The sequence below is a fragment of the Ranitomeya imitator genome, chromosome 2, assembly GCF_032444005.1.
Source record: "Ranitomeya imitator isolate aRanImi1 chromosome 2, aRanImi1.pri, whole genome shotgun sequence".
In the NCBI taxonomy this organism is placed as follows: Eukaryota; Metazoa; Chordata; class Amphibia; order Anura; family Dendrobatidae; genus Ranitomeya; species Ranitomeya imitator.
Window position 1 is genome coordinate 429,423,805 of NC_091283.1, and position 22,874 is coordinate 429,446,678.

The 22,874-nt window shown below is 44.8% G+C and overlaps 1 protein-coding gene across 4 annotated transcripts in view; it reads right to left on the minus strand.

The window, feature by feature from the left end:
* Positions 1–22,874, minus strand: part of RIPOR3 (RIPOR family member 3) — a 230,003-nt gene that overhangs the window by 84,523 nt on the left and 122,606 nt on the right. For all 4 annotated transcript variants that reach the window (XM_069750879.1, XM_069750875.1, XM_069750876.1 and 1 more), the window contains 2 exons: positions 19,400–19,549; positions 9,046–9,109 (listed from right to left, as the gene is read on the minus strand). In XM_069750879.1, the coding sequence (XP_069606980.1) occupies positions 9,046–9,109; positions 19,400–19,489 (154 nt within the window). In that variant the 5' untranslated portion in view covers positions 19,490–19,549. The remainder of the gene's footprint in view (positions 1–9,045; positions 9,110–19,399; positions 19,550–22,874) is intronic.

Here is a 22,874-nt window from a genome sequence, read left to right on the forward strand (position 1 = left end):
TTTTTCCACAAAAAAGATTTTGTAGCCCCCAAGTTTTTATTTTCACAAGGGTAACAAGAGAAATTGGACCCCAGAAGTTGTTGTCCAATTTATCCCGAGTACGCTGATGCCCCATATGTGGGGGTAACCCACTGTTTGGGCGCACGGCAGAGCTCAGAAGGGAGGGAGCACCATTTGACTTTTTGAGCGCAAAATTGGCTGTCGTGTTTGGAGACCCCCTGATGTACCTAAACAGTGGAAACCCCCCAATTCTAGCTCCAACCCTAACCCCAACACACCCCTAACCCTAATCCCAACCTCATCCATAATCCTAATCACTAACCCTAACCATAATCACAACCCTTACCCCAAAACAACCCTAATGTCAACCCTAACCATAACCCTAATCAAAACCCTAAATCCAACACACCCCTAATCCTAATCTCAACCCTAACCTCAAACCTAACCCTAATCCCAATACACCCCTAATCACAACCCTAACCTTAACCCTAATCCCAAACCTAACCCTAATCCCAAACATAACCCTAATGCCAACCCTAACCCTAATACGAACCCTAATCCAAACCCTAACCCTAATCCCAGCTCTAACCCTAACCTTAGCCCCAACCCTAGCCCTAACTTTAGCCCCAACCCTAACCCTAGCCCTAGGGCTACTTTCACACTTGCGTCGTTTGGCATTCCGTCGCAATCCGTCGTTTTGGACAAGAAACGGATCCTGCAAATGTGCCCGCAGGATGCGTTTTTTGCCCATAGACTTGTATTGCCGACGGATCGTGACGGATGGCCACACGTCGCGTCCGTCGTGCACTGGATCAGTTGTGTTTTGGCGGAGCGTCGGCACAAAAAAAGTTCAATGAAACGTTTTTTTGTACGTCGCATCCGCCATTTCTGACCGCCCATGCGTGGCCGTAACTCCGCCCCCTCCTCCCCAGGACATAGATTGGGCAGCGGATGTGTTGAAAAACTACAGCTGCTGCCCACTGTTATGGCTGGCAATCAGGCAACACAGCGTGCAGTAATCAGCGCACATACAGAGATCTGGCAATAACCAAAAACAATAGGACGAGCTCTGAGACGTGGAATCTCTGTAGACTGCAGTACCTGATCTATCCTCACACAACTATAAGCAGCAGTGGATTGCGCCTAACAACTACCTATGCAACTCGGCACTGCCTGAGGAGCTGACTAGCCTGAAGATAGAAATACAAGCCTGACTTACCTCAGAGAAATACCCCAAAGGAATAGGCAGCCCCCCACATATAATGACTGTTAGCAAGATGAAAAGACAAACGTAGGAATGAAATAGATTCAGCAAAGTGAGGCCCGATATTCTAGACAGAGCGAGGATAGCAAAGAGAACTATGCAGTCTACAAAAAACCCTAAAACGAAAACCACGCAAAGGGGCAAAAGACCCACCGTGCCGAACTAACAGCACGGCGGTGCACCCCTCTGCTTCTCAGAGCTTCCAGCAAAAGACAATAGCAAGCTGGACAGAAAAAAACAGAAAACAAACTAGAAGCACTTATCTAGCAGAGCAGCAGGCCCAAGGAAAGATGCAGTAGCTCAGATCCAACACTGGAACATTGACAAGGAGCAAGGAAGACAGACTCAGGTGGAGCCAAATAGCAAGGCAGCCAACAAGCTCACCAAAACACCTGAGGGAGGAAGCCCAGAGACTGCAATACCACTTGTGACCACAGAAGTGAACTCAGCCACAGAATTCACAACAGTACCCCCCCCTTGAGGAGGGGTCACCGAACCCTCACCAGAACCCCCAGGCCGACCAGGATGAGCCACATGAAAGGCACGAACAAGATCTGGGGCATGGACATCAGAGGCAAAAACCCAGGAATTATCTTCCTGAGCATAACCCTTCCATTTGACCAGATACTGGAGTTTCCATCTAGAGACACGAGAATCCAAAATCTTCTCCACAATATACTCCAATTCCCCCTCCACCAAAACAGGGGCAGGAGGCTCCACAGATGGAACCATAGGTGCCACGTATCTCCTCAACAACGACCTATGGAATACATTATGTATGGAAAAGGAGTCTGGGAGGGTCAGACGAAAAGACACCGGATTGAGAATCTCAGAAATCCTATACGGACCAATAAAACGAGGTTTAAATTTAGGAGAGGAAACCTTCATAGGAATATGACGAGAAGATAACCAAACCAAATCCCCAACACGAAGTCGGGGTCCCACACGGCGTCTGCGATTAGCGAAAAGCTGAGCCTTCTCCTGGGACAAGGTCAAATTGTCCACTACCTGAGTCCAGATCTGCTGCAACCTGTCCACCACAGAATCCACACCAGGACAGTCCGAAGACTCAACCTGTCCTGAAGAGAAACGAGGATGGAACCCAGAATTGCAGAAAAATGGAGAGACCAAGGTAGCCGAGCTGGCCCGATTATTAAGGGCGAACTCAGCCAACGGCAAAAATGACACCCAATCATCCTGGTCAGCGGAAACAAAACATCTCAGATATGTTTCCAAGGTCTGATTGGTTCGTTCGGTCTGGCCATTAGTCTGAGGATGGAAGGCCGAGGAGAAAGATAGGTCAATGCCCATCCTACCACAAAAGGCTCGCCAGAACCTCGAGACAAACTGGGCACCTCTGTCAGAAACAATATTCTCAGGAATGCCATGTAAACGAACCACATGCTGGAAGAACAAAGGCACCAAATCAGAGGAGGAAGGCAATTTAACCAAGGGCACCAGATGGACCATTTTAGAAAAGCGATCACAGACCACCCAAATGACCGACATTTTTTGAGAAACGGGAAGATCAGAAATGAAATCCATCGAAATATGTGTCCAAGGCCTCTTCGGGACCGGCAAGGGCAAAAGCAACCCACTGGCACGTGAACAGCAGGGCTTAGCCCTAGCACAAATTCCACAGGACTGCACAAAAGCACGCACATCCCGTGACAGAGATGGCCACCAGAAGGATCTAGCAACCAACTCCCTGGTACCAAAGATTCCTGGATGACCGGCCAGCACCGAACAATGAAGTTCAGAGATAACTTTACTAGTCCACCTATCAGGGACGAACAGTTTCTCGGCCGGACAACGATCAGGTTTATTAGCCTGAAATTTCTGCAACACTCTCCGCAAATCAGGGGAGATGGCAGACACAATGACTCCTTCCTTGAGGATACTCGCCGGCTCAGATAACCCCGGAGAGTCGGGCACAAAACTCCTAGACAGAGCATCCGCCTTCACATTTTTAGAGCCCGGAAGGTATGAAATCACAAAATCAAAACGAGCAAAAAATAACGACCAACGGGCCTGTCTAGGATTCAAGCGCTTGGCAGACTCGAGATAAGTCAAGTTCTTATGATCAGTCAATACCACCACGCGATGCTTAGCACCCTCAAGCCAATGACGCCACTCCTCGAATGCCCACTTCATGGCCAGCAACTCTCGGTTGCCCACATCATAATTACGCTCAGCAGCAGAAAATTTCCTGGAAAAGAAAGCACATGGTTTGAACACTGAGCAACCAGAACCTCTCTGTGACAAAACCGCCCCTGCACCAATCTCAGAAGCATCAACCTCGACCTGGAACGGAAGAGAAACATCAGGTTGACACAACACAGGGGCACAGCAAAAACGACGCTTCAACTCCTGAAAAGCTTCCACGGCAGCAGAAGACCAATTAACCAAATCAGCACCCTTCTTGGTCAAATCGGTCAATGGTCTGGCAATGCTAGAAAAATTACAGATGAAGCGACGATAAAAATTAGCAAAGCCCAGGAATTTCTGCAGACTTTTTAGAGATGTCGGCTGAGTCCAATCCTGGATGGCCTGAACCTTAACCGGATCCATCTCGATAGTAGAAGGGGAAAAGATGAACCCCAAAAATGAAACTTTCTGCACACCGAAGAGACACTTTGATCCCTTCACGAACAAGGAATTAGCACGCAGTACCTGGAAAACCATTCTGACTTGCTTCACATGAGACTCCCAATCATCTGAGAAGATCAAAATGTCATCCAAGTAAACAATCAAGAATTTATCCAGATACTCACGGAAAATGTCATGCATAAAAGACTGAAAAACAGATGGAGCATTGGCAAGTCCGAACGGCATCACCAGATACTCAAAATGACCCTCGGGCGTATTAAATGCCGTTTTCCATTCATCTCCCTGCCTGATTCTCACCAGATTATACGCACCACGAAGATCAATCTTAGTAAACCAACTAGCCCCCTTAATCCGAGCAAACAAGTCAGAAATCAATGGCAAGGGATACTGAAACTTAACAGTGATCTTATTAAGAAGGCGGTAATCAATACACGGTCTTAGCGAACCATCCTTCTTGGCTACAAAAAAGAACCCTGCTCCCAATGGTGACGACGATGGGCGAATATGTCCCTTCTCCAGGGACTCCTTCACATAACTGCGCATAGCGGTGTGTTCAGGTACGGACAAATTAAATAAACGACCCTTAGGGAATTTACTACCAGGAATCAAATCGATAGCACAATCACAATTCCTATGCGGAGGTAGGGCATCAGACTTGGACTCTTCAAATACATCCTGAAAGTCCGACAAGAACTCTGGGATGTCAGAAGGAATGGATGACGAAATAGACAAAAATGGAACATCACCATGTACTCCCTGACAACCCCAGCTGGTTACCGACATAGGTTCCAATCCAATACTGGATTATGGGTTTGTAGCCATGGCAACCCCAACACGACCACATCATGCAAATTATGCAGTACCAGAAAGCGAATAACTTCCTGATGTGCAGGAGCCATGCACATGGTCAGCTGGGCCCAGTACTGAGGCTTATTCTTGGCCAAAGGTGTAGCATCAATTCCTCTCAACGGAATAGGACACCGCAAAGGCTCCAAGAAAAATCCACAACGTTTAGCATAATCCAAATCCATCAGATTCAGGGCAGCGCCTGAATCCACAAACGCCATGACAGAATACGATGACAAAGAGCACATTAAGGTAATGGACAAAAGGAATTTGGACTGTACAGTACCAATAACGGCAGAGCTATCGAACCGCCTAGTGCGTTTAGGACAATTAGAAATAGCATGAGTAGAATCACCACAATAGAAACACAGTCTGTTCAGACGTCTGTGTTCTTGCCGTTCTACTTTAGTCATAGTCCTGTCGCACTGCATAGGCTCAGGTTTACTCTCAGGCAGTACCGCCAGATGGTGCACAGATTTACGCTCGCGCAAGCGACGACCGATCTGAATGGCCAAGGACATAGACTCATTCAAACCAGCAGGCATAGGAAATCCCACCATTACATCCTTAAGAGCTTCAGAGAGACCCTTTCTGAACAAAGCCGCTAGTGCAGATTCATTCCACAGAGTGAGTACTGACCATTTCCTAAATTTCTGACAATATACTTCTACATCATCCTGACCCTGGCATAAAGCCAGCAGATTTTTCTCAGCCTGATCCACTGAATTAGGCTCATCGTAAAGCAATCCGAGCGCCAGGAAAAATGCATCAACATTACTCAATGCAGGATCTCCTGGTGCAAGAGAAAACGCCCAGTCCTGTGGGTCGCCGCGCAAAAAAGAAATAATAATCAAAACCTGTTGAATAGGATTACCAGAAGAATGAGGTTTCAAGGCCAAAAATAGCTTACAATTATTTCTGAAGCTCAGGAACTTAGTTCTGTCACCAAAAAACAAATCAGGAATCGGAATTCTTGGTTCTAGCATCGATTTCTGATCAATAGTATCTTGAATCTTTTGTACATTTACAACGAGATTATCCATTGAGGAGCACAGAGCCTGAATATCCATGTCCACAGCTGTGTCCTGAAGCACTCTAATGTCTAGGGGAAAAAAAAGACTGAAGACAGAGCTAAGAAAAAAAAAATGATGTCAGGATTTCTTTTTTCCCTCTATTGGGAATCATTGGTGTGGCTCCTTGTACTGTTATGGCTGGCAATCAGGCAACACAGCGTGCAGTAATCAGCGCACATACAGAGATCTGGCAATAACCAAAAACAATAGGACGAGCTCTGAGACGTGGAATCTCTGTAGACTGCAGTACCTGATCTATCCTCACACAACTATAAGCAGCAGTGGATTGCGCCTAACAACTACCTATGCAACTCGGCACTGCCTGAGGAGCTGACTAGCCTGAAGATAGAAATACAAGCCTGACTTACCTCAGAGAAATACCCCAAAGGAATAGGCAGCCCCCCACATATAATGACTGTTAGCAAGATGAAAAGACAAACGTAGGAATGAAATAGATTCAGCAAAGTGAGGCCCGATATTCTAGACAGAGCGAGGATAGCAAAGAGAACTATGCAGTCTACAAAAAACCCTAAAACGAAAACCACGCAAAGGGGCAAAAGACCCACCGTGCCGAACTAACAGCACGGCGGTGCACCCCTCTGCTTCTCAGAGCTTCCAGCAAAAGACAATAGCAAGCTGGACAGAAAAAAACAGAAAACAAACTAGAAGCACTTATCTAGCAGAGCAGCAGGCCCAAGGAAAGATGCAGTAGCTCAGATCCAACACTGGAACATTGACAAGGAGCAAGGAAGACAGACTCAGGTGGAGCCAAATAGCAAGGCAGCCAACGAGCTCACCAAAACACCTGAGGGAGGAAGCCCAGAGACTGCAATACCACTTGTGACCACAGAAGTGAACTCAGCCACAGAATTCACAACAGCCCACGTTGTGCACAATTTTCACAACGTGCGTCGGTATGTCGGGCCGACGCATTGCGACGGCCCCGTACCGAAGTAAGTGTGAAAGAAGCCTAACCCTAAGTTTAGCCCCAACCCTAACCCTAAATTTAGCCCCAACCCTAACCCTAAATTTAGCCCCAACCCTAGCCCTACCCCTAACCTAACCCTACCCCTACCCCTAAACTAACCCTACCCCTAACCCTACCCCTAACCCTACCCCTAACCTAACCCTACCCCTAACCCTAACCCTACCCCTAACCCTACCCCTAACCCTACCCCTAACCTAACCCTACCCCTAACCCTAACCCTAACCTAACCCTATCCCTAACCCTACCCCTAACCTAACCCTAACCTAACCCTAACCCTAACCGTACCCCTAACCCTAACCTAACCCTACCCCTAACCCTAACCTAACCCTACCCCTAACCCTACCCCTAACCTAACCCTAACCTAACCCTACCCCTAACCCTAACCTAACCCTACCCCTAACCCTAACCCTACCCCTAACCCTAACCCTAACCCTACCCCTAATTTTAGCCCCAACTGCTGTTCTCCTGCCGGCCGGCAGATGGAGACAGATGGCGGGCGCACTGGGCATGCGTCCGCCATGTTCTGCTGCCGGCGGCCAGGAGGAGCAGCAAGAGGATCCAGGGACCTAGGTGAGTATGCTAGGGTCCCCGAATCCCCCTATTTCTCTGTCCTCTGATGTGCGATCACATCAGAGGACAGAGAATTACACTTTACTTTTTTTTTTTTTTTGCGGTCGCCGGTAAACAGTTAATTACCGGCGATCGCAAAACAGGGGTCGGTAATACCGACCCCGATCGTGCTCTTTGGGGTCTCGGCTACCCCCGGCAGCCGAGACCCCAAAAATTCTCCCGGTGCCGGCCGGCGGGCGCACTGCGCATGCGCCCGCCATTTTGAAGATGGCAGCGCCCACCGGGAGACACGAGGAGCATCGGGGGAGCTAGGTGAGTATTGGGGGGCCACCTGGGACCCCTTTTCTCTGTCCTCCGATGTGCGATCACATCGGAGGACAGAGAAATTAAAAAGAGATCGCTTTTTTTTTTTTTTTTGCGATCGCCGGTAAACGGTTAATTACCGGCGATCGCAAATGCGGGGTGGGTTAAAAACCCCCCGAATCATGTTCTCTGGGTTCTCGGCTACCCTCGGCAGCCGAGACCCCGGAGAAAATCGGCCTCTGGGGGGCGCTATGGACTTTTTCCACAACGCCGTTAATTAACGGCGCTGTGGTTTAAGTACCCTTAGCGGCCGCCGTTAAAAGGCGTATCGGCGGTCGCTAAGGGGTTAAAAAAAATTCAAATTGTAACTGTCGTTTCAGGAGAACTTGCAGCAGAATGTCTGTGTCGGCCTCTGGCTCTGCCCACTCTTCATAGAACTTTATAAGCACAAACTGTCATCTCTTCTCTCATTAACGGGAACATCTGTCTTTACTGAATACACATTTTATCACTGAACACAGAGTTTACAGAGTGAGAGATCATTCCTGGAGGAGAAAGAAGCAGATTTCGGCAATTAGATATATTAAAAAGTTTCTTATTGTCATGTGTAACATTGATTTATATATAAATAAATAAAAAATGTAATTACTCTTTTAAAGAGGTTCTCGACTACCGGACAACTGCAGCTTAATTAATAAAGGACTCAAATTAAAATAGAAACAATCTATAATCCCCTCCTGCAGTATTTCTATTCCAGTAATGTCAGTACCGCTGTTATCGGAGAGGGGCGTGACTTGTGTCATGTACAGGCTGCAGCCAATGAGTGGCCGCTCATCAGCTGCAGCCAATCAGCGGCCGCTCATCAGCTGCAGCCAATCAGCGGCCGCTCATCAGCTGCAGGCTATACTACTTCAGAGGAGACATCCGTCCTGATGGAAAATTGATGGGCTCGTTGTTTGCAGTCCACACGTGACAATAAGTCACATCATTCTCTGAGAAGAGCGCCACTGACATCACTGGAACGCTGCGGTTGTAGGAGCTCAGTATAGATTGTTTTTTTATTTTAATTGAGGTCCTTGATTGATTAAATAGAGGGTTGTTCAGTGGTCAACAACCCCTTTGAGGAATATTTAAATTTTCACTTTTTTTTCCCTAAATTGGCAGATCGGTGGGGGCATCGTAGAATAAGCTATCTGCAGAGCTATGCACTGTTCGGGGGTGTATTGCGCATTCGGTGGGGATATCTGGACCTGGACCCCCGCCAAACTGCAGGCAATTATAGCACTTGTCAAATATGAAAAACATGTTCAAACTGTAGCTACTCTTTAGTATTAGATTTCTATAGAGATTGTACCACTTTATGTTTTTACCATCATGTGTATGGGCTTTACCTTTCATCTTAATGAGGAATTCTCCCAGATGGACTTCCAGCGCTCCCTCAATCATACACATATCCTACAAGGAGATACAAGAAATATAAGATCACATTTGTCTGGACATCCTGACTGCGCTCTCAATATTATTCAGTCTTAAGAATTTATTACACAAAGCCCACAGGTCACAAATACAGATGGAGACACGACTTTCTATCAGATGTTGGTCGAATTTATTGGGACTGGTGTTTCATACTTCAGTCTTAGGCTATGTGCACACGTTGCGCATTTGCCTGTGGATTCGCAGAAGATTGGCCGCTGCGGATTTGCAGCAGGTTTCCATGTACAGTACCATGTAAACGTATGGAAAACCAAATCCGCTGTGCCCATGCTGCGGAAAATACGCAGCGGTGTATTTTCTGCAGCATGTCAATTCTTTGTGCGGATTCCTCAGCGGTTAACACCTGCTCCTCAATAGGAATCCGCAGGTGTAAAACCGCAGGTGAAATCCGCACAAAAAATGCTGGAAATCCGCGGTAAATCCATGGGTAATCCGCAGGGAAAACGCAATGCGTTTCAAAAGCGGTGGGAAAAAATCCGCACATGAATCCGCAACGTGGGCACATAGCCTCAGACTTGGATTTAGAGTCGCCAAATACATTCTTCTTAGGAATGTTAGAGCTTCTTGGGCTATATGTGCAAAGAATATTGAAATCTCTGCCTGCTCTGATTTTGCACAAATTTTAGCACATCGATTGGTCCGCAGACGCCTGGCCACTTCTTCTAAACACTGCCCACTTTCCTTGTCACTTTTAAAAAATGCCAAGAGACTCGTAGAACAGATTAAAGTGGGATTCCAGAAATCAGTGATAATCTGTAATGAAATTTGCCAGCAAGTGTTCAATTTCCCTGCAGCGGAACCACAGGGGAAATGAAGCATTGCACACTGTCCTTTAAATCATTGGGTTGCCTATATAATAAGGGATGGGACTGATCCGCCGAAAAACAAGAGGCTGCTTGGAAACTAAAAATACAGAATCCCATCTATTTACTCATAATTAGCTAACAGTAACATAGTTTTCTAAACTAGATGACCCCTTTACCTAAGTAGAAGGAGAAAAATAATCTGTAAATCTCCTGTTAAAGAAGGATGCACAGGAGAAAATGCGTGGGACGGATCAGTTTACACATACCTACGATGACGGTCATGCTACTTGCATAACCGAGAAAAGCAAGTTTTGAGCCTCCTCGTACTGTGATTGCAAGTATCCCACTTTTGCAATTTCCGGCTTATTAAAATGTTCCACCATTCTTGAGGTATTCACACATTTCTTTTGTTTACAGTTTGTTGCCTAGGAGACCGACCACTGATGTCTAGGTTGTAAGCATTGCTCTGAAACTAGCCTGGATTAGGAGGTAGCAGCGCGCTCCAGCGATCCTGGACAGCTTCAAAATAGAGTTCTCGAGTGCTAGGCTACCGTCACACTAGCAGTATTTGGTCAGTGTTTTACATCAGTATTTGTAAGCCAAAACCAGGAGTGGAACAAATAGAGGAAAAGTATAATAGAAATATATGCACCACTTCTGTATTTATCACCCACTCCTGGTTTTGGCTTACAAATACTGATGTAAAATACTGACCAAATACGGCTAGTGTGACGGCAGCCTTATAGTAAAGACCTTAAAAGCACTGTGCGAGTTCTGCTGTCTAGCAGCTGTGGTCGGTCTCCAAGGCAACAAGATATAAACAAAAGAAAAGTGTTAATATCTCCAGAACGGCTGAAAATTTTAATAAGCCGTAAATTGCAAATTTGCTTATAATTACAAGCTCTATCTGACAGTCCCAATTTAGGAAGATGAGAGTAACTCTTTAACCCGTGTGAACGCTCACCCATCCAGTGCTGCCATCAGCATTTATCAAGGGGTCAAAACTGCGGACAGGCTCACTTTTAATGAAAATGTTAATAATACAAGACTTTTCCGATGCACCCAAAAAATACTTCCCAAGTCATCAGTAACATATTGCAAATTATTTCAATTTTGTAGATCCAAGTAAACTTTGAATATGTTATTCTAATATTTAAAAGTAAAAAAAATAATTCTAGCCCTTTAATAGAAAGCTACAGAGGTCATGCTTAGTACAGTGAAGTCACGAGGGTTATGCAGAGATGTCACCACATTAGAAATGAAAACGGTCAGACTGCTATTAATATCCCAGCTGCTGGGGTCTCTGGGCTCATTTCCACCAAGAATCTGCCTACATATAGAGACAAATAACATCTGTCCTCCCTCACTCTGCACACGTGTATCTGGCATGTCCTGACTGTTTATGGACATTTCCAGCCTGTTGCGCTAATGTAAGGCAGATGCCTGCTGGACTCCTGAGTAGGACATGATATATAAGGGACTCATGAATGTCAGCGGAGCCTCTTTACATACAGATATATTACTGAGTAGTGAAGACATTGTCATCATAATCAGCCCAGGCTCCCTGCAGATACGGCTCTGGAATATATTGAGGCGCCTTTAATTCTAGCTTTGGTTTTTAATGAAACAGAACTAAATTATAAGATGGATATTGCAGAAGTAAGGAAATGTAGGGTGGAAACAAAAAAAATCACAAAGACAAGCACTTCTGCAATTTACTGTTTATTAAAAATTGCAGCGGCTTTTCAAATATTAATACTTTTCTTTTGTTTACAGCTCGTTGACTAGGAGACCGACCACCGCTGCTAACTAGCTTGTGAGCACAGCACTGAAACTGGCCAGGATTAAGAGGTAACGGCGCCTTCCAGCGATCCTGGCCTGCTTCAAAAAACAAGACAGAAAGAGAAAACAACAGAAAAGAGTTTGTAAGCAACAATCATGTTCTGCTGTCTAGCAGCGAAGGTCGCTCTCTAAGGTAACGAGTTGTAAACAAAGGGAAAGAAAAATGTTAATATGTCAAAAACAGCTGAAAATTGTAATAAACAGTAAATCTGACAATACCCATTTATGAAGATGAATACAAGCAGGCCCCAAATTAGGGGCCTACCAAATATGTATGTAACCAAGTTTATTAGCCATAGGCCAGAGTCACACTAGACCGTAATACGGACGAGTGCTATGAGATTAAAAAATCGCATCGCACTCGGACCAATGTTACTCTATGGGGCAGCTCTCATCATCCATTGTTTTCTCGGCCATATTATACGTGCAAGAGAAATCGCAGCATGCTACGAACTGCACCGTATATCGTCCGAGAATCACCAATAAAAATCTATGGGTGCGAGAAAAACTCACACACCACACGGACCATCAGTGTGACTTGCGAGAAATACGCACCGGTGTCCTTTAGAAAAGCCGGCAATTCAGTGCGGTGTACAGTAAAATCACACTGACAGGTTAGAATAGAATAGATAAAATAAATGTCTACACATAGTATAGATAGATATATATATATATATATATATATAGATAGATATACACAGTACAGACCAAAAGTTTGGACACACCTTCTCATGTAAAGATTTTTCTGTATTTTCATGACTATGAAAATTGTACATTCGCACTGAAGGCATCAAAACTATGAATAAACACATGTGGAATTATATACTTAACAAAAAAGTGTGAAACAACTGAAATTATGTCTTATATTCTAGGTTCTTCAAAGTAGCCACCTTTTGCTTTGATGACTGCTTTGCACATTCTTGGCATTCTCTTGATGAGATCAAGAGGTAGTCTTCCGACTCCCCTGTAGCAGTGGAATATGGGCTGATAAGGGGTTAATGTCACCTTGCTATTGTAATAATGGAAAGCTGTCAATAAGTTAAGAATAAAGTATTTTATAGAAAGAAAGAAACACACAGATTTTTAATATCTTTATTGTATACTCAATCCAAAACGAAGCCCTCGTTCTTCTGTAAAAAAAAAAAAAAAAACAACAATATGCCACACCTGTCCACCGTATAGCCAAGTCCCACGCTGTAAATACTTTATAACCGGGAGTGCTGCTAATGTGGCCGCTCCCGGCTGTAAAAGACTGGGGAATTAATGAAATGCAGGGAATGGAGCTTCGGTGACTAGCGGTGCCAGTACCGAAGCTCCACCCCCTGGCGGCATGAACTCATATGAACTACAGCGTGGAAAAGTTTCTGAATATTTTCCCACGCTATAGTTCATATGAGTTCATGCCGCCAGGGGGCGGAGCTTCGGTAACGGCACCGCTAGTCACCGAAGCTCCATTCCCTGCATTTAATTCATTCCCCAGTCGTTTACAGCCATGACTGGCCGCATTAGCAGCGCTCCCAGTTGTAAATGTAAATGCCCCAGATATGGATTACTGCGCTGGACTTGACTGTACGGTGGACAGGTATGGCATATTGTTGTTTTTTTATTTAGTTTTTTTTTACAGAAGAACGAGGGCTTCGCTTTCGATTGAACATACAATAAAGATATTAAAAACCTGTGTGCTTCTTTCTTTCAATAGAATACTTTATTCTTAATGTGTGTGTATTTTTAACCCTTTCCTACTATTGGGGGGGCAAGAACCATGGTCCCTCTCTAGGCTATTAGTATCTGCCCTCAGTCACTGGCTTTCCCACTCTGGCGGAGAAAGTTGTGCGGGAGCCCATGCTAGATTTTTCCATGAATTAACCCTTTAATTTAACACCTACAGCTCCCAAATTTTACACACAAACCCTTTTAACATTATTAGGGAGGGATATGTAAAAATCTAACGGATATGAAATGATTTACTGTATGTAAACCATGGCTCATATCCTATCGGGTTCGGTAATGATTTAGCAAAAGCCGACAATTGAATTACCGGCTTTTCTGCTATCTAGCTCTGTATGAAATATAAATATATATATAGGTGTGTCTCACTGACATATATATATATATATATATATATATATGCCGTATTTTCCGGCGTATAAGACGACTGGTCGTATAAGACGACCCCCCAACTTTTCCAGTTAAAATATAAAATCTTAAAAATCGGGGGTCTTCTTATACGCCGTATGTCATCTTATACGGCCGGTGACTAATGTGCCTTTTTTTGGGGGGGGGGAGTGGTCCTGATGACGGAGGGGCGTCTCACAGGGAAGTGTGAGTATGCCCCATTACCTCATATTGTAGCTGCAGCGTCAGCGTGGGGTGCTGGGTAGCGGCGGCGGCTGCTCCTTTGTGCCGCGTGGGTGCTGTGGGGCGGCGGTTCCTTTTGGTACAGCGCCGGGGCTCTGTGCTGTGGGGCGGCAGCGGCGGCGTATCTTCAGGGAGAGTCAGTCGGGGCTCCTCCGGCATCTCCCGAAATCCCGGAGGCGCCGGCAGCTCCATTGCTGCGATGCGGTGGCCTCCGGGAAGATGGCCGCTGGGGGCGGCGCAGGCTCAGATTCAGATCTCGTCTCCCGAGATCTCGGGACGAGATCTGAATCTGAGCCTGCGCCGCCCCCAGCGGCCATTTTCCCGGAGGCCACCGCATCGCAGCAATGGAGCTGCCGGCGCCTCCGGGATTTCGGGAGATGCCGGAGGAGCCCCGACTGACTCTCCCTGAAGATACGCCACCGCTGCCGCCCCACAGCACAGAGCCCCGGCGCTGTACCAAAAGGAACCGCCGCCCCACAGCACCCACGCGGCACAAAGGAGCAGCCGCCGCCGCTACCCACGCTGACGCTGCAGCTACAATATGAGGTAATGGGGCATACTCACACTTCCCTGTGAGATGCCCCATCCGTCATCGGGACCACTCCCCCCCCACCCACCATAGATACCCGGCGTATAAGACGACCCCCGACTTTTAAGAAGATTTTCAGGGGTTAAAAAGTCGTCTTATACGCCGGAAAATACGGTATATATATCTCTAATATATAAAGCTGAATGTGTGTGTATGTGTGTGTGTGTGTGTGTGTGTGTGTGTGTATGTGTGTGTATGTGTGTATGTCCGGGATTGGCATCTGCACCGTCGCAGCTACAGCCACAAAATTTTGCACAGTCACACGTCTGGACCCCGAGAGCGTCATAGGCTATGTTGTGAAGCAAAATTTTAACCCCGCGCATTCCAATTCACAAAACAATTTTGCCCCTATCTACATAATGGGGGAAAAAGTGAAAGGAAAAGTGTTGGAGGCGTCCCAGCTACAGCCACAAAATTTTGCACAGTCACACGTCTGGACCCTGAGAGCGTCATAGGCTATGTTGTGAGGTGAAATTTTAACCCCGTGCTTTCCAATTCACCAAACAATTTTGCCCCTATCTACATAATGGGGAAAAAGTGAAAGAAAATGTGTTGGAGGCGTCGCAGCTACAGCCACAAAATTTTGCACAGTTACACGTCTGGACCCCGAGAGCGTCATAGGCTATGTTGTGAGGTGAAATTTTAACCTCGCGCTTTACAATTCACCAAACAATTTTGCCCCTATCTACATAATGGGAAAAAATGACACACAGGTATATACTATATACAGGGAAGATGACACACAAGTATATACTATATAGAGGAGGAGATGACACACAGGTATATACTATATACAGGAGCAGATGACACACAGATATATACTATATACAGGAGGAGATGACATACAGGTATATACTATATATAGAAGGAGAAGACATACAGGTATATACTATATATAGGAGGAGATGACATACAGGTATATACTATATACAGGGGAAATGACACACAGCAGGTATATACAGGGGAGATGACAAACAGGTATATACTATATACAGGAGATGACATACAGGTGTATACTATATATAAGGGAGATGACAAACATGTATATACTGAGGTGAAAATGAGAGGTGTGAGGTGAAAATGAAAAGGTGTGATTGCAAAATGAGAGGAGTGAGGGAAAATAGTGGAGTGATCGGAAAATGACAGATGTGAGGTCGAAGTGACAAGTGTTAGGGGGGAATGAGAGGAGTGAGGGAGAAAATGAGAGGTGTGAGGGAGAAAATGAGAGATGTGAGGGGGAAAATGAAAGATATGGTTGGGAAAATGAGAGGCATGATGGGAAAATAAGAGAAGTGAGGTGCTATAACTAACCACAGATATTTACTATGCCCAGGCAACGCCGGGCTCTTCAGCTAGTATATATATATATATATATATATATATATATATATATCTACTATATAAAGCTGAATGTGTGTATGTGTGTGTGTGTATGTGTGTGTGTATGTCCGGGATTGGCATCTGCACCGTCGCAGCTACAGCCACAAAATTTTGCACAGTCACACGTCTGGACCCCGAGAGCGTCATAGGCTATATTGTGAGGCGAAATTTTAACCCCGCGCGTTCCAATTCACCAAACAATTTTGCCCCTATCTACATAATGGGGAAAAAAGTGAAAGGAAAAGTGTTGGAAGCGTCACAGCAACAAAATTTTGCACAGTCACACGTCTGGACCCTGAGAGCGTCATAGGCTACGTTGTGAGGTGAAATTTTAACCCCGCGCGTTCCAATTCACCAAACAATTTTGCCCCTATCTACATAATGGGGAAAAAAGTGAAAGGAAAAGTGTTGGAAGCATCGCAGCTACAGCCACAAAATTTTGCACAGTCACACGTCTGGACCCTGAGAGCGTCATAGGCTACGTTGTGAGGTGAAATTTTAACCCCGCGCGTTCCAATTCACCAAACAATTTTGCCCCTATCTACATAATGGGGAAAAAAGTGAAAGGAAAAGTGTTGGAAGCGTCGCAGCTACAGCCACAAAATTTTGCACAGTCACACGTCTGGACCCTGAGAGCGTCGTAGGCTATGTTGTGAGGTGAAATTTTAACCCCGCGCTTTCCAATTCACCAAACTATTTTTCCCCTACCTACATAATGGGGAAAAGTGAAAGGAAAAGTGTTGGAGGCAAATTGACAGCTGCCAGATGTGAACAAGGGGGACTTAAAGAATGAGAGCGATGGCGCCAAAGAGTATATACCGATCAGTTGCTAAGGTGGGGCCCCGACATGAGATACTCACCACACATGGGGATATGAACACACACACAAAATGCGCCACACACTACCACGTGCTTGAACACATATACCACCCTCAGCACACATTTCACCACACATACACCAACCTCGCCACATAAAAGTCGAAACACAAAAGTCGCCGCTCAAAACTCACCACGTGCAAAACTCGCCACATGCAAAAACTAGGCTCACGCAAAACTCGCCACAAGTGCAAAACTCACCTCATGGAAAACTCGCCACACGCAAAACTTGCACACGCGGAAAAATTGCCAGATGCACAAAATTTGCAACACATGCAAAAGTTCCCTCACACAAAACTTGCACATACTCAAAAGGCACCAGACATAAAACTCACCACGCGCAAAACTCGCCATGCGCAAAACTTGCTGCACACAAGTTGCTACACTAACCTGTCACATGCAACTCGACACACAAAAAGTTGCTACACGCATGTTGCCACACAAAACTCATCTCACAAAAGTCGCTACATGCATGTCGCTACACACAACTCAACACACACAACTTGACAGACGAAACTCGCCCTAAAACACACACAAGTCTGGTATTAGCCTTCAAAAATAAAAATCTGATTAATAAGCAGACAAACTACAAGAGCAACAAATGTACCATATAGGAAATACAGCAGCTGTCAGTCACATGACCTGTCTATTATGTGTATGTGTGAGCTAATATATACTGCCAGGGGGAGGGCTTCCTGTTGGCTGGGGATTTATCAGGCTGCCAATTTATCTTACAAATACTGAGGTAAAAATACTGAGCAAATAACGTGTTAACGAGGTCTAATACAGGAGATCACACAGGTATATACTATATACAGGGGAGATGACACACAGATATATACTATATACAGGAGAGATGACACACGTATATACTATATAGAGGAGGAGATGACATACAGGTACATACTATATACAGGAGGAGATGACATACAGGTATATACTATATACAGGAAAAGATGACACACAGGTATATACTATATACAGGAGCAGATTACCTACAGGTATATACTATATACAGGAGGAGATGACATACAGGTATATGCTATATATAGAAGATGACATACAGGTATATACTATATACCGGAGGAGATGACACACAGATATATACTATATACAGGGGAGATGACACACATGTATATACTATATACAGGAGGAGATGACATACAGGTATATACTATATATAGAAGGAGATGACATACAGGTATATACTATATATAGGAGGAGATGACATACAGGTATATACTATATATAGGAGGAGATGACATACAGGTATATACTATATACAGGGGAGATGACACACAGCAGGTATATACTATATACAGGGGAGATGACATACAGGTATATACTATATACAGGAGATGACATACAGGTGTATACTATATATAAGGGAGATGACAAACATGTATATACTGAGGTGAAAATGAGAGGTGTGAGGTGAAAATGAAAAGGTGTGAGTGCAAAATGAGAGGAGTGAGGGAAAATAGTGTAGTGATCGGAAAATGACAGATGTGAGGTCGAAATGACAAGTGTTAGGCGGGAATGAGAGGAGTGAGGGAGAAAATGAGAGGTGTGAGGGAGAAAATGAGAGATGTGAGGGGGAAAATTAAAGATGTGATTGGGAAAATGAGAGGCGTGATGGGAAAATAAGAGAAGTGAGGTGCTATAACTAACCACAGATATTTACTATGCCCAGGCAACGCCGGGCTCTTCAGCTAGTATTATATATATATATATATATATATATATATATATATATATATATATATATATAATATATATATATAATATATATATATATATATATATATATATATACATATATATATATATATATATACACTGTATATATACTATATATATGTTTTCAAGAATATTTGAGCCCATGGATCCATTATATGTCCATTTTGCAAGCCGGCGAGAAAGTTTCGCCATATGGATGACACATTTTTTGAAGAAAAAAAATCGCATCACGGATATTTTTTGGAGAAAAAAATCGCAACCTCGCGCTGCACACGGATCACTGTTCATGAAACATTTGTGCAATTCTCGTCTGTGAAAACTGACCGATTTTTTTATATGCTGTGTGTGACTCCAGCCTTCAAGGGGTCCTCTGGCCTTAGACTACATGTCTGCAGTCACTTTATATGACTGCAGGCTTGTGGATCCTCCCATCTGTAAGGATTTGCTAGGGCCAGGAGAGTGCAGGCGCGTGACCGCAAGTATGTGATTTGCATACATACAGTCAAGTGCTGACTAGACGTGCGCAGGTGGACACGTCTAGTCAGAATGTGGCTGGAGGTATGCAAATTGCATACTTGCGGTAACATGACCACGCAGTACAGAGTATTTCAGGATATAAACGCTTTCTGAATGGTGTCACAACATTCAAACATATCCCACCTCAGTGCACTCCTGGAAGTTCTTGCTCAGCTCTATGAGACTTTCCCTGGACGCCTTTGTCGATGGAGACAAGGAAAATGCATGTTTCATGTTGCATGTCCCAACACGTAGCCGCCATTGTATGCAGTAGGTTTCATACAGCTCTTCAATCTGGGGAAGGTGAACTTATTCATTATATTAGTCTGGATGCTCGTTACTTCATACATAGAATTCTCAGCAGCGCACCTTGCTGTGTAAACGGGACATGTGCTGTTGACAATGGAAGCTTATGTGCATTGAATGATTAATTAGGCTATGTTCACATGTTGCATTTTTGCTGCATTTTTTAAGCTGCATTTTACATCACCAGCAAAACTATGAGATTTCAGAAATCTCATGCACACACACCGTTTTTTTTCCTCACTGAATTGGGAAACTGCTGCGTTTTTGAAAACTGCAGCATGTCATTTCTTTCAGCGTTTTTGCAGCGTTTTCAACCATAGAAAGCAATGAATAAGTTAAAAACTGCAGCAAAAACCGCAGGTATCAGGTTTTGCTGCGTTTTTAGTGAATAAAGCATGTTCAGCAGTATGTGAAACCCATTTATTCTTGTGATTTTTTTCAAGTTTAAACTATAATGTCTTGTTGTCCTCACATAACAAAGGCAATTAGGATTGGTACAGTTTAATTAAATTTGTGATAAGTGTAAAGTAAACATTGGCCGACCAAGGTGTGAAATTGAACAATACTTGACTAAAGGTACCCTTACACTAAAGGACTTACCAACGATCACGACCAGCGATGCGACCTGGCCGTGATCGTTGGTAAGTCGTTGTGTGGTTGCTGGGGAGCTGTCACGCAGACAGCTCTCTCCAGCGACCAACGATCAGGGGAACGACTTCGGCATCGTTGAAACTGTCTTCAACGATGCCGAAGTCCCCGGGTAACCAGGGTAAACATCGGGTTACTAAGTGCAGGGCCGCGCTTAGTAACCCGATATTTACCCTGGTTACCATTGTAAAAGTTAAAAAAAAAAAAACAGTACATACTCACATTCTGATGTCTGTCACGTCCCCCGCCGTCAGCTTCCCGCACTGACTGTGTCAGCACCGGCCGTAAAGCAGAGCTTAACGGTGACGTCACCGCTGTGCTCTGCTTTACGGCCGGCGCTGACAGTCAGTGCAGGGAAGCTGACGGCGGGGACGTGACAGACATCAGAATGTGAGTATGTACTGTTTATTTTTTTAACTTTTACAATGGTAACCAGGGTAAATATCGGGTTACTAAGTGCGGCCCTGTGCTTACTAACCCGATATTTACCCTGGTTACAAGTGAACACATCGCTGGATCGGCGTCACACACGCCGATCCAGCAATGACAGCTGGTGATCAGCGACCAAAAAAAGGTCCTGATCATTCCCCAGCGACCAACGATCTCTCAGCAGGGGCCTGATCGTTGGTCGCTGTCACACATAACGAGATCGTTAGCGGGATCGTTGCTACGTCACAAAAAGCGTGACGTTGCAATGATATCGTTAACGAAATCGTTATGTGTGAAGGTACCTTAAGGTGTGAAAGTAAAGTGTCCTACAAAACTCAATGCTCTGCCAATGTCTTAGGGCAATCCCACACGTCCAGATAATTCCTGTACCGGAAAAATCGGTACCGGAATTATCCGTGTCCGTGTGCCCGTGCGTTTCTGTGGCACATCAGTGTGGCACACGTGTGCCGCCTGTGTGCCCACTGGGTACCACACGCACCAGGCGTATCGTTTGCAAATTAAACAACCACCAATTAGTTAATGCTGTAAATCGGTTAGTGGAAATGAGGTACATGATGCCTTTTCTTTTTACTGGAGGTTTCCAGACAATTTTTTTAAGAGTTTTTGTTCCATCTTTGGAAGAGTTTATTTGCAGCCTTTTGGTTTGACAGTGCCTAGCATGGAGTGAATTCCTTTAGAGGTAGCTTGAAAGAAGTGATGTCACTTTCCTTTTTTCCCCAGGAGTTTTCAGAAAAAAAAAGGCTAAAAAAACTTCTCATATCAGCAACAAAGTGGATATTTGCCATAGAGCTAAATTAGAAAAGTTTTCCAAGAGTTTTTGAGGACGATTTTGAAGAGGATTCGCTTAAAAACTTTTGGGAAAAAAGCTGTGTGTGTAGATACCAGTAAAATAACAATAACATTATTCTATAACCCTGTATGTAACTCCTTTCTCATGTACAGCACCATGGAATTAATGGTGCTATATAGATAAATAATAATAATAATAACATTAACTATATGAGTGATTTTATTTCGGGCAGTATCTCAGGTCACCAAATGAAGACTGCTCTGGGTGAGAGTGCGCTACACCAATGCACAATACAGGAGCTTCCATGACAGGGGAAGCCCTTCTCTTAGGCTACGTTCACACTAGCGTTATGCTAGTGTGCGTCGGGTTAGCGTCGGGCGACGCAGCGGCGACGCACGCGTCATGCGCCCCTATATTTAACATGGGGGACGCATGCGTTTTTGTTTGTTGCGTTGTGCGACGCATGCGTCTTTTTTGCCGCAAGCGTCGGACCAAGAAAACGCAACAAGTTGCATTTTTCTTGCGTCCGATTTTCGGCAAAAAACGACGCATGCGTCGCAAAACGCAGCGTTTTTGCATGCATTTTGCCGCGTTTTTGCGTGCGTTGTGTCGCCGACGCAGCGGCGCACAACGCTAGTGTGAACGTAGCCTAACAGCAGTGTTCCCCAACTCCGGTCCTCAAGAGCCACCAACAGGTCATGTTTTCAGGATTTCCTTAGTTATGTGATAATTGCATCACCTGGACAGGCGAGAATTCAATCACCTGTGCAATACTAAGGAAATCCTGAAAACATGACCTGTTGGTGGCTCTTGAGGACCAGAGTTGGGGAGCACTGTCTTACAGCACAACATCCTATTACGTGTGGCTAGCTCTTAAGCTGCGTTCATCAAAAACAATCTTAAGTTAAAAAACAAAAATGGAAAAAAATATAATAACATCATGAAGCTGATTTGTAGCAGGCACCAAGTAAACATGGACTCCCATGTCTGGTTCTCATCAGTACACCTAGAGATGACAAGCTCTGCACAGTGTCGGCTCCATAGGTGGAGAAAGGACAATCCTCATTGCGTAACATGATCGACTGTAGCACCGCGGCCGGCACAGTCCTGGAACGTATCATCCAGAACAATGCATTTTATCATGGTCACGTTTGGGGTTCCGGAATCCGGCAGCGCAGAGAATATTATCTATACTGGCGACCTCCAAATTATAGGGTAACGGAGAGATATTTCCTGCAAAATGTAGCACATTCCGCTCAGGCCATCGGTATACAAGGACTTTCCTAAATTACAGTTTATTGGAGAGGAAAACCAGCAGATAGGACAGAGACAAATGACCGAGATAAAAGGGCTGCTCTCCATCAAGGTCACAGCGCCGGAGTTTCCAAAGAAGAATTGGAAATGACTGTAATTCAGAAGCCTGCT